The sequence below is a fragment of the Coregonus clupeaformis genome, unplaced genomic scaffold (assembly GCF_020615455.1).
Source record: "Coregonus clupeaformis isolate EN_2021a unplaced genomic scaffold, ASM2061545v1 scaf0171, whole genome shotgun sequence".
NCBI lineage: Eukaryota > Metazoa > Chordata > Actinopteri > Salmoniformes > Salmonidae > Coregonus > Coregonus clupeaformis.
This window is the reverse complement of record NW_025533626.1, coordinates 550,891-564,347: the sequence shown is the minus strand read 5'-3', so window position 1 is coordinate 564,347 and position 13,457 is coordinate 550,891. Positions and strand designations below refer to the sequence as shown.

General features: G+C 43.4%; 1 protein-coding gene across 1 annotated transcript; it reads right to left on the bottom strand.

Moving 5' to 3' along the window:
- Positions 1-572: 572 nt before the first annotated feature.
- Positions 573-13,233, bottom strand: npas4l (neuronal PAS domain protein 4 like). The gene is made up of 8 exons (XM_041869875.2): positions 13,028-13,233; positions 11,677-11,840; positions 6,800-6,957; positions 6,547-6,646; positions 6,038-6,430; positions 5,708-5,843; positions 4,029-5,500; positions 573-1,379 (listed from the first exon to the last, which is right to left on the bottom strand). Exons 1-8 carry the CDS (start codon positions 13,147-13,149, stop codon positions 1,351-1,353), a joined length of 2,574 nt encoding a protein of 857 aa, XP_041725809.2. The 5' UTR covers positions 13,150-13,233; the 3' UTR covers positions 573-1,350.
- Positions 13,234-13,457: the final 224 nt, after the last annotated feature.

Genomic DNA, 13,457 nt, shown 5'->3' with positions numbered 1-13,457 from the left:
AACCTACCCGTTCTGATCATATCTCATCTTTTAGCTTTTTTATTTTCTCATAACTAAGATACCACATCACAATGATATTTTATGCGTTTTAATAACTTGCATTGCAAAATTTGAAAACCAATTGCAAAAATACTTTTGCTTTTGTACAATTACATCCAACCAAGCAGCATTTTATCAACACAACAACATGTATTCAGGACAAATGTGCTGAATAATGGTTACAAACAACAAAGAGTTTTCAGTAGCACAACTAGTAGACAGACACTGGAATGAAACTATATGTATAACAGTCATCTCTACCAATAAATACACCCACACAGCTTGGGAATTAATGTAGTGGCATTATTGAGGTTACTTCACTATCTATTGACATCAATGGATGTTTCTCAAATGGAACCCGATATCCCCATAGGGCTTTGGTCTAAAGTAGTGCACTATACAGGGAATAGGGTGTCATAGGGCTTTGGTCTAAAGTAGTGCACTATACAGGGAATAGGGTGTCATAGGGCTTTGGTCTAAAGTAGTGCACTATATAGGGAATAGGGTGTCATAGGGCTTTGGTCTAAAGTAGTGCACTATACAGGGAATAGGGTGTCATAGGGCTTTGGTCTAAAGTAGTGCACTATACAGGGAATAGTGTGTGATTTGGGACGCATTTAGAATCTGTTATTCTGCTTCATCCTCTGGAGCAGCACGTCATGTCCCTGTGTGACATTATCTCAAACAGCACAAACACATCCAGAAAGTGCTCAGTAGTAAATCATCATGGTCCCTCAACATTCACATAAACATCAATTCTACATATCTGATAGTCCGTTTCCTAGCTGTAAACAGTACAGTACCATACTAACAGAATCAGGACAACAACATCATCAACACAGACGGTGAATTACAGCAGTCAACAGGTATCAATATAGTTTAATACAACAACAACATAGTAACAAGCTCCTCAGCAGTTTGGTCCACTGGACAAGGTTCACTTCCTCTCATCACCATTTCATTTACAAAAATAAGAGATATTTGGGAAACCAGTTCCCTTGAAAAGTACCAACTACTAAATATTGTAGTAGTCTTTAAAAAGTATTTATTCTTTAAAAAGTCTTTACTCTTTAAAAAGTATTTATTCTATAAAAAGTATATTCTTTAGAAAGTCTTTATTCTTTAGAAAGTCTTCATTCTTTAAAAAGTCTTTATACTTTAAAAGTCTTTATACTTTAAAAAGTCTTCGTTCTTTAAAAAGTCTTCATTCTTTAAAAAGTCTTCATTTTGGACTCCGGCTGGAAGCCTTGCTTGGTTGTCATGACAATATGCCATACCAGGGTTAGTACTGTAAGTCCATTTAGACTCATATCAGTACATGGATTCTTCAACAAGCCCATCTGAAATAGAAAGGTCAAGTCATGCTAGTGTCATTTCAACAATAAGAGTCAGTCAGACAACAGACAACCACTACAACTAAACTACCATCTTAAAAACATCCCTGTCATTATTTGTATAAATAAATGTGGTTGAGTTGTGTATAATGTTATAATCCCCCCGATGGAGGTTGAGTTGTGTATAATGTTATAATCCCCCTGATGGAGGTTGAGTTGTGTATAATGTTATAATCCCCCTGATGGAGGTTGAGTTGTGTATAATGTTATAATCCCCCCGATGGAGGTTGAGTTGTGTATAATGTTATAATCCCCCGATGGAGGTTGAGTTGTGTATAATGTTATAATCCCCCGATGGAGGTTGAGTTGTGTATAATGTTATAATCCCCCGATGGAGGTTGAGTTGTGTATAATGTTATAATCCCCCGATGGAGGTTGAGTTGTGTATAATGTTATAATCCCCCTGATGGAGGTTGAGTTGTGTATAATGTTATAATCCCCCGATGGAGGTTGAGTTGTGTATAATGTTATAATCCCCCTGATGGAGGTTGAGTTGTGTATAATGTTATAATCCCCCTGATGGAGGTTGAGTTGTGTATAATGTTATAATCCCCCTGATGGAGGTTGAGTTGTGTATAATGTTATAATCCCCTGATGGAGGTTGAGTTGTGTATAATGTTATAATCCCCCTGATGGAGGTTGAGTTGTGTATAATGTTATAATCCCCCTGATGGAGGTTGAGTTGTGTATAATGTTATAATCCCCCTGATGGAGGTTGAGTTGTGTATAATGTTATAATCCCCCTGATGGAGGTTGAGTTGTGTATAATGTTATAATCCCCCTGATGGAGGTTGAGTTGTGTATAATGTTATAATCCCCCGATGGAGGTTGAGTTGTGTATAATGTTATAATCCCCCTGATGGAGGTTGAGTTGTGTATAATGTTATAATCCCCCTGATGGAGGTTGAGTTGTGTATAATGTTATAATCCCCCGATGGAGGTTGAGTTGTGTATAATGTTATAATCCCCCTGATGGAGGTTGAGTTGTGTATAATGTTATAATCCCCCGATGGAGGTTGAGTTGTGTATAATGTTATAATCCCCCTGATGGAGGTTGAGTTGTGTATAATGTTATAATCCCCCCCGATGGAGGTTGAGTTGTGTATAATGTTATAATCCCCCTGATGGAGGTTGAGTTGTGTATAATGTTATAATCCCCCCCTGATGGAGGTTGAGTTGTGTATAATGTTATAATCCCCCTGATGGAGGTTGAGTTGTGTATAATGTTATAATCCCCCCTGATGGAGGTTGAGTTGTGTATAATGTTATAATCCCCCTGATGGAGGTTGAGTTGTGTATAATGTTATAATCCCCCCGATGGAGGTTGAGTTGTGTATAATGTTATAATCCCCCTGATGGAGGTTGAGTTGTGTATAATGTTATAATCCCCCCGATGGAGGTTGAGTTGTGTATAATGTTATAATCCCCCTGATGGAGGTTGAGTTGTGTATAATGTTATAATCCCCCGATGGAGGTTGAGTTGTGTATAATGTTATAATCCCCCTGATGGAGGTTGAGTTGTGTATAATGTTATAATCCCCCTGATGGAGGTTGAGTTGTGTATAATGTTATAATCCCCCGATGGAGGTTGAGTTGTGTATAATGTTATAATCCCCCGATGGAGGTTGAGTTGTGTATAATGTTATAATCCCCCGATGGAGGTTGAGTTGTGTATAATGTTATAATCCCCCGATGGAGGTTGAGTTGTGTATAATGTTATAATCCCCCTGATGGAGGTTGAGTTGTGTATAATGTTATAATCCCCCCGATGGAGGTTGAGTTGTGTATAATGTTATAATCCCCCGATGGAGGTTGAGTTGTGTATAATGTTATAATCCCCCTGATGGAGGTTGAGTTGTGTATAATGTTATAATCCCCCTGATGGAGGTTGAGTTGTGTATAATGTTATAATCCCCTGATGGAGGTTGAGTTGTGTATAATGTTATAATCCCCCGATGGAGGTTGAGTTGTGTATAATGTTATAACTCCCCCTGATGGAGGTTGAGTTGTGTATAATGTTATAATCCCCTGATGGAGGTTGAGTTGTGTATAATGTTATAATCCCCCGATGGAGGTTGAGTTGTGTATAATGTTATAATCCCCCTGATGGAGGTTGAGTTGTGTATAATGTTATAATCCCCCCGATGGAGGTTGAGTTGTGTATAATGTTATAATCCCCCTGATGGAGGTTGAGTTGTGTATAATGTTATAATCCCCCTGATGGAGGTTGAGTTGTGTATAATGTTATAATCCCCTGATGGAGGTTGAGTTGTGTATAATGTTATAACCCCCCTGATGGAGGTTGAGTTGTGTATAATGTTATAATCCCCCTGATGGAGGTTGAGTTGTGTATAATGTTATAATCCCCCCGATGGAGGTTGAGTTGTGTATAATGTTATAATCCCCCTGATGGAGGTTGAGTTGTGTATAATGTTATAATCCCCCCGATGGAGGTTGAGTTGTGTATAATGTTATAATCCCCCTGATGGAGGTTGAGTTGTGTATAATGTTATAATCCCCCTGATGGAGGTTGAGTTGTGTATAATGTTATAATCCCCCTGATGGAGGTTGAGTTGTGTATAATGTTATAATCACCTTGATGGAGGTTGTGGGGCAGATAGTGGTTGAGTTGATGCAACTCAGAGGTCTGATTATGACAGCTTGTCCTCAGAAAGAAGGGATCCATGTTAGCTGGGTGGAAGGGGTCCAGGGGGAAGGAGAGAGAGAGGGATGAGGAGTGCTCCAGGGGGATGGAGAGCGAGAGGGAGGAATGTTCCAGGGGGAGGGAGAGCGAGAGGGAGGACTGCTCCATGGGTAGAGGGTCCACTAGAGAGGACAGAGCCAGGGTTGAGGGGTCCTGAGGTTGGTAGCAGTGAGACAGACTCCCAGGTCCCTGAACCATGCTCAGATCCTTCAGGAGACTATCAAACACTCCCTCATCCAGGACCAGCTCTGGCTTGATGTGGAGGGGGACAGGGGAGTGACCTGGGTGCTGTGCCCAGGGAAGGGGCTCCGAGCTGGGCTGAGGCTGAGTCTGGATGGGGCTCAGGGTGTTGAACAGGTCGAAGCTGGAGGCCAGAGAGGAGATCTGCTGGGCTAGGATACTGATCTCTACCTGGTCTCTGTCATTGTAGAGGAAGGAGAGGTCGGAGGTCGGGGAGGGGTTAGGGGTCAGCAGGCCTCCAATAGGAGGAGAGACAGTCTGGGGTACATGGTGGATCTGTTGGCTCTGGTATGGACTGGTGGCGCCATCTTGAGGCTGAATTGAGAGGCTGTAGTCTTCAGTATGGATGGTGATGGGGCAGTCTGCTGAACTCTCTAACAAGTTTGATACAGACAGACAGTCAGGGACCAACCTGGCATCAGCAGAGCATGCTGGGTAATCATACTGGGGAGAAGAAGGGCAGGACTGAGGAGAGAGGGCGTCGGTCTGGCTGAAGACACCCTGGTGGAAGGACTGCTCCGAGCCGGGCTGGAAGGACCTAAAGGGGGAGAGCTTGCAGGAAGACCCAGTCCCTACCCCAGTCCCTACCTCAGTCCCTACCTCAGTCCCTACCTCAGTCCCTACCCCAGTCCCTACCCCAGTCCCTACCCCAGTCCCTACCCCAGTCCCTACCCCAGTCCCTACCCCAGTCCCTACCTCAGGGCAGTGGTAGGAGGTTATGTTCTCTGTGTAGCCATACACATCCAACAGAGAGTCAGAGCTGGTGTCGTCCTGCTGTGTTGGAGAGTGGGAGGAGTTGGAGGAGGAGCTGTAGTGGGAGGAGGTGGGGCTGTAGGGAGGGGTGGAGAAGAAGGTGACAGGTGAGGCCTGGGAGGAGGAGCTACCTGATGTCACGTAGAACACAGCATTAGACTCTGCTCTCTGTCTCCTGCTGGTCTTAGACCTGGTCTCACTCTCGGATATCCCACTGTACTGGCTGAATGCTCTCTGTCTCTTCAAGTCCCTGGTGGGGCAACAGCCCTGGGTCGGCTGGGGGGTGGGAGAGGGGCAGTAGGGCTGAGGAGGAGAGGCTCTGAAAGCATCGCTGTGGATCTTCTTTCTCAGATACATGGCTTCTGTTTCACTGTGAAGGAAGAAAGAATAGAAGTTACTCCAGTCTCTCAGAGCATAGCAAATTTACTCAATACAGGCAGCTACAATTATTACTAGATATATATTTTTATTCTTTCATTTTTCTTGTTTCAAGACAAAACAAGAATCAAATTGTACATATAGAGACATATTCTGAAGACTCAGTTAAAATCATGAAAGCATTCAGAGTGTCTAGTACCTGATAATGTGGTTACTGCAGCTCACTTCCTCGTTCCCAGAATGCTTAGTGGCTCTAGTGTAGATCCAGGACCAGGAGAGGTTGCTGTGTTGGAGCCTCAGAACCATTTCCATCTGACTGCCCACGTCTGCCTGCACTGGGAGAGAAGAGGACAGGAAACCATTCATATCATGGACACTATATTTATCTAGCATCTTACACTAAGGAAGAATACTCTTCATACATAACAACGTGAGATGCTTCCATTTGGGATCTTCATTGTTATATGTTAGAATATCGTATAACAGGTATAGTTTAGTATCATAGTGGTTTTAATGTTTTTCTACTTACTCAGACTCTTATGTGAGTAGGCACTCAAGGAGAGGTCTTCAGGGTGGAGGAGGCTGTACCACGATTGACCAATCAGCTCCTCCGACGAGTAGCCCAGGTATAACAGAACACTGTCGTCCAGGTGACTGAAGCTCATGTCTGGTCTGTGGAGGCTGGTGAAGGAGGAGGAGCAGGAGGTGATGTTGCCCAGGCGGTTCACTGTGGGGGTGCAAAGAGCCAAGAACACCCTCTCCACAGGGGGGCCAGATTGGCTACGGGCTGGGGAGGACGTGGGGGTGGACTGGGGGGATTGTGGGACGGTCTGGTAGCGTCCTCGGACCATTATAGAACAGCAGTTCCCATACTCTAGTCTGAAGGCCTTGGAGGTGTGCATCCGACACACAAAACTCCTCCCTGCAGGGGAGAACAGAACAATAACACGAGATCAGTCTCGTCATCCATTTTGTTTTCCAGTGAGCTCCTAAATCGTCTGTTGATTTGATTTTCCTTTAGATAGTATAGTCTCTTACCAGTTGATGTTGTGCTGCCTGTCTCCAGGTGAGATCTAACAGTCTCTACGTCCTGACTCTCTACCAGGTCATAGAAGGTGTCTCCCTGAAGGACATCAACCTATCAGAGAGAAGTTTAGTGACTAACATCATGCCCGACACAGCAGTCAGTAACACAGCAGATATGATTTTACAGAACCACAGAATAACAATGTTCTATTTCCTATACAATTCTATATATTTTGGACTCAGTCTTCATCAGGTTGGTTCTCACCATGGAGAGCCCCAGGTAATCAGAGACGTTCTCGGAGACGTAGACCAGCCTGCCCTGGGAGGAGAGGACCAGAATGAAACCATGCAGGGCTGGGAGGAAGGTCTCGTACAGAGGATAGGAGGAGGAAGAGGAGAGACAACTCTGATCAACTGATAATCCTGGAAGATGAGGAAATACAACTCAGGATTAGCTTCATCACAGAGAACTCAGCAGGTATGGATCCATCACTACAGGATCCATCACGTCTCAGCAGGTATGGATCCATCACTACAGGATCCATCACAACATCACGTCTCAGCAGGTATGGATCCATCACTACAGGATCCATCACAACATCACGTCTCAACAGGTATGGATCCATCACTACAGGATCCATCACAACATCACGTCTCAACAGGTAGGGATGGATCCATCACAACATCACAGGTCTCAGCAGGTATGGATCCATCACAACAGGATCCATCACAACATCACGTCTCAACAGGTAGGGATGGATCCATCACAACATCACGTCTCAACAGGTAGGGATGGATCCATCACAACATCACAGGTCTCAACAGGTATGGATCCATCACTACATTTTACATTACAGTCGTTTAGCCGACGCTCTTATCCAGAGCGACTTACAGTTAGTGAGTGCATACATTATTTTATATTTTTCATACTGGCCCCCCGTGGGAATCGAACCCACAACCCTGGTGTTGCAAACGCCATGCTCTACCAACTGAGCTACATCCCTGCCGGCCATTCCCTCCCCTACCCTGGACAACGCTGGGCCAATTGTGCGCTGCCCCATGGGTCTCCCGGTCGCAGCCGGCTACGACAGAGCCTGGATTCGAACCAGGATCTCTAGTGGCACACTGCGCCACTCGGGAGGCATCACAGGTCTCAACAGGTATGGATCCATCACAACAGGATCCATCACAACATCACGTCTCAACAGGTAGGGATGGATCCATCACAACATCACAGGTCACAACAGGTAGGGATCCATCACAACATCACAGGTCTCAACAGGTAGGGATCCATCACTACAGGATCCATCACAACATCACGTCTCAACAGGTAGGGATGGATCCATCACAACATCATAGGTCTCAACAGGTATGGATCCATCACAACAGGATCCATCACAACATCACGTCTCAACAGGTAGGGATGGATCCATCACAACATCACAGGTCACAACAGGTAGGGATCCATCACAACATCACAGGTCTCAACAGGTAGGGATCCATCACAACATCACATCTCAATAGGTATGGATCCATCACAACATCACAGGTCTCAACAGGTATGGATCCATCACAACAGGATCCATCACAACATCACGTCTCAATAGGTATGGATCCATCACAAGACCTTGGAAGATACACTGTTAAACAGACATTTGTAAATCGACAGGCTAGGACGTTTTGTGAATTTTCAAATACAGTTCTAAGACGCCTTTGGGAATGCCCTAAACCTCAACTAAATCTTGTAATGAATAATGTGGAAATTGAGCAAGTTGAGGTGACTAAACTGCTTGGAATAACCCTGGATTGTAAACTGTCATGGTCAAAACATGTTGATACAACAGTAGCTAGGATGGGGAGAAGTCTGTCCATAATAAAGCACTGCTCTACCTTCTTAACAGCACTATCAACAAGGCAGGTCCTACAGGCTCTAGTTTTGTCACACCTGGACTACTGTTCAGTATTGTGGTCAGATGCCACAAAGAGGCACCTCAGAAGATTACAATTGGCTCAGAACAGGGCAGCACGGCAGGCCCTTAAAAGTACACGTAGAGATAACATTAATAATATGCATGTAAATCTCTCCTGGCTCAAAGTGGAGGAGAGATTGACTTCATCACTACTTGTATTTATGAGAGGTATTGACATTACATTTACATTTACATTTATGTCATTTAGCAGACGCTCTTATCCAGAGCGACTTACAAATTAGTAGCTAGCAAGATGGAGATCACGTAGGCTATTTTTAATGAGTGCATTTCCCAAGTGGCTAGTTTACGTCAAACCACTGCAAAGTTTTTGGCTGCAAACTTTGGTTTTGAATCGCAACGTTCTGGCATGTATGCCTCGTGATTTGTTGGTAGAGTCCCCAGAGCCACCACCCACCCAATCAACGTAGGCAGTGACGTAGTTCCTCCATGCCAAAAGAGTCCATCATTGAAGCCAGACTAGTCACTGTTGCTTGTTTTCGAGACTAAGCAGGTTTTGGGATCAATCCCATTTCAGTGATGTCAGCTTGGGGAAGTGAATTGAAAAGTACACATTGAAAATAATGAGCAATTATCAACCCATGATTTGAATTTCAATCATCATCAGAGTTTCCTGAATTGAAATAGAATTGACCCGAAATCCTGATCCTTAGCAAGGGGCACGCTAGACTGAATTCCCAGGCCCACGTCTAAAATAATAACAAAGAAAACAAAATTCTAAGTGTCATCTTCAAGAGACTCCACCATATAACACAGTACAAGAAAACGGGTACAGACTTAGATACTTAAGCTAAATAGTATTTTTATGTTTAAGTTGTACGTTGTTCAGGCAGCCTGAACATTCAAAGAAGGGGGCAAAATGTTCTGAAACCAATTTCTTTTTTTAACACACAAACACACACACACAGCTCCAGTAAAAAGTTTAGACACACCCACTCATTCAAGGGTCCCTCCCCACTTGTACCACATTCTACATTGTAGAATAACAGTGAAGACATCAAAACTCCGAAAAACACACATGGAATCATGTAGCAACCAAAAAAAGTGTTAAGAAAAATCTAAATATATTTGAGATTCTTCAAAGTAGCCACCCTTTGTCCCGACGACAGCCCTGCACACTCCCGGCACTCTCTCAACCAGCCTCATGAGGTAGTCACCTGGAATGCATTTCAATTAACAGGTGTGCCTTGTTAAAAGTTACATTTGTGGAATTTCTTTCCTTCTTAATGCGTTTGAGCCAATCAGTTGTGTTGTGACAAGGTAGGGGTGGTATACAGAAGATAGCCCTATTTGGTAAAAGACCACGTCCCTATTATGGAAAGAACAGCTCAAATAAGCAAAGAGAAACGACAATCCATCATTACTTTAAGACATGAAGGTCAGTCAATACGGACATTTTCAAGAACTTTGAAAGTTTCTTCAAGTGCAGTCGCAAAACCATCAAGCGCTATGATGAAACTGGCTCTCATGTGGACCGCCACAGGAAAGGAAGACCTAGAGTTACCTCTGCTGCAGAGGATAAGTTCATCAGAGTTACCAGCCTCAGAAATTGCAGCCCAAACTTCAAGTAACAGACACATCTCAACATCAACTGTTCAGAGAAGACTGCGTGAATCAGGCCTTCATGGTCGAATTGCTGCAAAGAAACCACTACTAAAGGACACCAGTAAGAAGAAGAGACTTGCTTGGGCCAAGAAACACGAGCAATGGACATTAGACAGGTGGAAATCTGTCCTTTGGTCGGACTCCAAATTTGAGATTTTTGGTTCCAAACGCCGTGTCTTTGTGAGACGCAGGGCAGGTGAACGGATGATCTCCGCATGTGTGGTTCCCACCGTGAAGCATGGAGGTGGTGGTGTGGGGGTGCTTTGCTGGTGATTTATTTAGAATTCAAGACACACTTAACCAGCATGGCTACCACAGCATTCTGCAGCGATACGCTATCCCATCTGGTTTGCGCTTAGTTGGAATATCAATTGTTTTTCAACAGGACAATGACCCAAAACACACCTCCAGGCTGTGTAAGGGCTATTTGACCAAGAAGGAGAGTGGTGGAGTGCTGCATCAGATGACCTGGCCTCCACAATCCCCCGACCTCAACCCAATTTAGATGGTTTGGGATGAGTTGGACCGCGGAGTGAAGGAAAAGCAGCCAACACATGCTCAGCATATGTGGGAACTCCTTCAAGACTGTTGGAACAGCATTCCTCATGAAGCTGGTTGAGAGAATGCCAAGAGTTTTCAAAGCCGCCATCAAGGCAAAGGGTGGCCACCTTAAAGAATTTAAAATCTAAAACATATTTTGATTTGTTTAACACCCCTTTAGTTACTACATGATTCCACATGTGCTGTTTCATAGTTTTGATGTCTTCACTATTACTCTACAACGCAGAAAATAGTCAAAATAAAGAAAAACCCTTGAATGAGTGGGCGCGTCCCAACACCTGACTGGTACAGTGTGTGTGTGTGTGTGTGTGTGTGTGTGTGTGTGTGTATGTACAGTGCTATGTTGAATGCACGGAGCTGTCTGTTTAAACAACTAGCACACAGCTCAGACACCCCTGCATACCCCACAAAAACATGCCACCAGAGGTCTCTTCACAGTCCCTAAGTCCAGAACAGACTATAGGAGGCGCACAGTACTACATAGAGCCATGACTACATGGAACTCTATTCCACATCAGGTAACTGATGCAAGTAGTAGAATCAGATTTAAAAAACAAATACAAATACACAGCCGGGACTGTGAAGAGAAACACACAGGTACAGACATACACATACATTTACATTTTAGTCATTTAGCAGACGCTCTTATCCAGAGCGACTTACAGTTAGTGAATACATACATTTTCATACTTTTTCATACGCACACAAACGCTAGCACATGCAATCTACACACACCTACATTGCAATATTGTTGTATGGTGGAATTACACATTTTGTATTGTAGATATGTAGTGGTGTAATAATGTTATATGATGGACTGTTTTATATTTTGTTTTATATGTAATGTAAGTGCCTTAATGTGTTTGGACCTTTGGCAACAGCTAATGGGGATCCCTAATGAATATAAATACAAATACATCCATTCTTAAAGTTGGAAATGTCCTACTGGTTCCATACATGAAAGTTCCTCTCCTGGTTGTGTACTCACCCTGGTACAGAAAGCTCTTCCTGATGTACGCTGTGATAACCGCCATACTGTGGAGGTATGACAGTCTGTCCTGGTCCTCCTGAGGGATTGGGAGCAGAGTTCTCATGTTCCTGATCTCAGAGTTGATCTGGTCCCTCCTGGCTTTAGACGCCCCCTTAGTGGACCTGCGTAGCAACACCACGTTCACAGGTCAGGATACGACGGCCCAGAGAGGGCAGAGGTAGAACTGAGCTCATGGTATCCTACTACATGCAAACTCTTCCTAGTCTCTCTCAGTCTAGTGAAAAGCTGCTCTTTGTTAAATGGCAAAAATAATCCAAAGTCAAAACGGAGAAAATGTGTTCCTTTCCGGCTTCATAATATAAAGGTGAAAGAAACCTATTTAGAATGGCTTTAAATCAAAGTCTCCGGCTTCTCACTGCACTGCAGGCTTCTCACTGTGCCTTACTAAAGGACAAGCTGTGCCACCGACTGGATGGGATTGGATAGCAGTTTGCTAGAGTGAGAGCTTCTGTGGTTCCTATGGAAACAATTGTTGCTGTATGTGAGGAGAAGAGGCTCTCTAGCTGCTCTGTGTGACCAGAGGCTCCTGGTTTATAGAGAGACAGACAGCAGGAGACTGGACTACATACACTCCTCTACCATCTCTCCATCGCTGTTCTATCGCTCCTTATAAGAGGCCATCCTCGCAGGACAACAGCACACGTCCCACACTAACACAACGTAGAGCCACCTAAGAACGTCCGTCCGTCCGTCCGTCTGTCTGTCTCTCTCTCTCTCTCTCAATTCAAAGGGCTTTATTGGCATGGGAAACCTATGATTACATTGCTAAAGCAAGTGAAATAGATAATAAACAAAAGTGAAATAAACAATAAAAATGAACAGTAAACATTACTCACAAAAGTTCCAAAGGAATAAAGACATTTCAGATGTCATATTACAGTTGAAGTCAGAAGTTTACATGCACCTTAGCCAAATACATTTAAACTCAGTTTTTCACAATTCCTGACATTTAATCCTAGTAAAAATTCCCTGTTTTAGGTCAGTTACGATCACCACTTTATTTTAAGAATGTGAAATGTCAGAATAATAGTAGAGAGAATGATTTATTTCAGCTTTTATTTCTTTAGCCACCTAGCTAACATTAGCCACAACAAATTGGAATTTGTAACATATAAGTATTGCAAATTCGTAACATATCATACGAACTGTAATTATAAACATATCATACAAACTGGATGATGGACATCCACAAGTTAATACATACCATATAAAACTTATGTTACTATGTTATGTCCAGGTTCTAGCAGTTTGACTCTACCATGGATGGAGCCAGTTAGGCTGCACTAACCTGAATCTCTTGCTGAGTCCCAGGAAGGTTTCTGTCTCCCGGGTGAAGAGATGAGCGGACCGGGGAGAGGAGCAGCGCTCACCGCTCCCTGGACTTTCACACGACTCACAACAAACCGTCATTCTGGCACTCGTTTTTTGACGACCTAAAAGTTGAGGAGAAAAGTGTAGATATGATCAAATCAGACATGTATCCATCTTCGTGATAAATACAATGAACTTTGCCACGCAACATAGAAGAGAAATAAACTATTTCCAATTAACAGAAATTAACAAGGGAAAAATGCTAATTCCCATATAGATAAATGAATTATTGGTTGACCATTTAAATACATCTTAAAGAGAAAATCGTTTGGAAACCCAATGCACTGCTGGGAATAAAATATTGAGATGTGCTTAGCCTAACAAAAATTCCGATATTCTCCTTACTT

What these genes read in the sequence shown, in the direction of transcription:
- npas4l (XM_041869875.2), bottom strand. Translation starts at nt 13,149, where the DNA reads ATGACGGTTTGTTGTGAGTCGTGTGAAAGTCCAGGGAGCGGTGAGCGC. An exon ending in ATTACCTGGGGCTCTCCATG is followed by an intron (nt 6,647 to 6,799) that starts GTGAGAACCAAC and finishes TCTCTCTGATAG; the next exon opens with GTTGATGTCCTTCAGGGAGA. An exon ending in CTACTCACATAAGAGTCTGA is followed by an intron (nt 5,844 to 6,037) that starts GTAAGTAGAAAA and finishes CTTCTCTCCCAG; the next exon opens with TGCAGGCAGACGTGGGCAGT.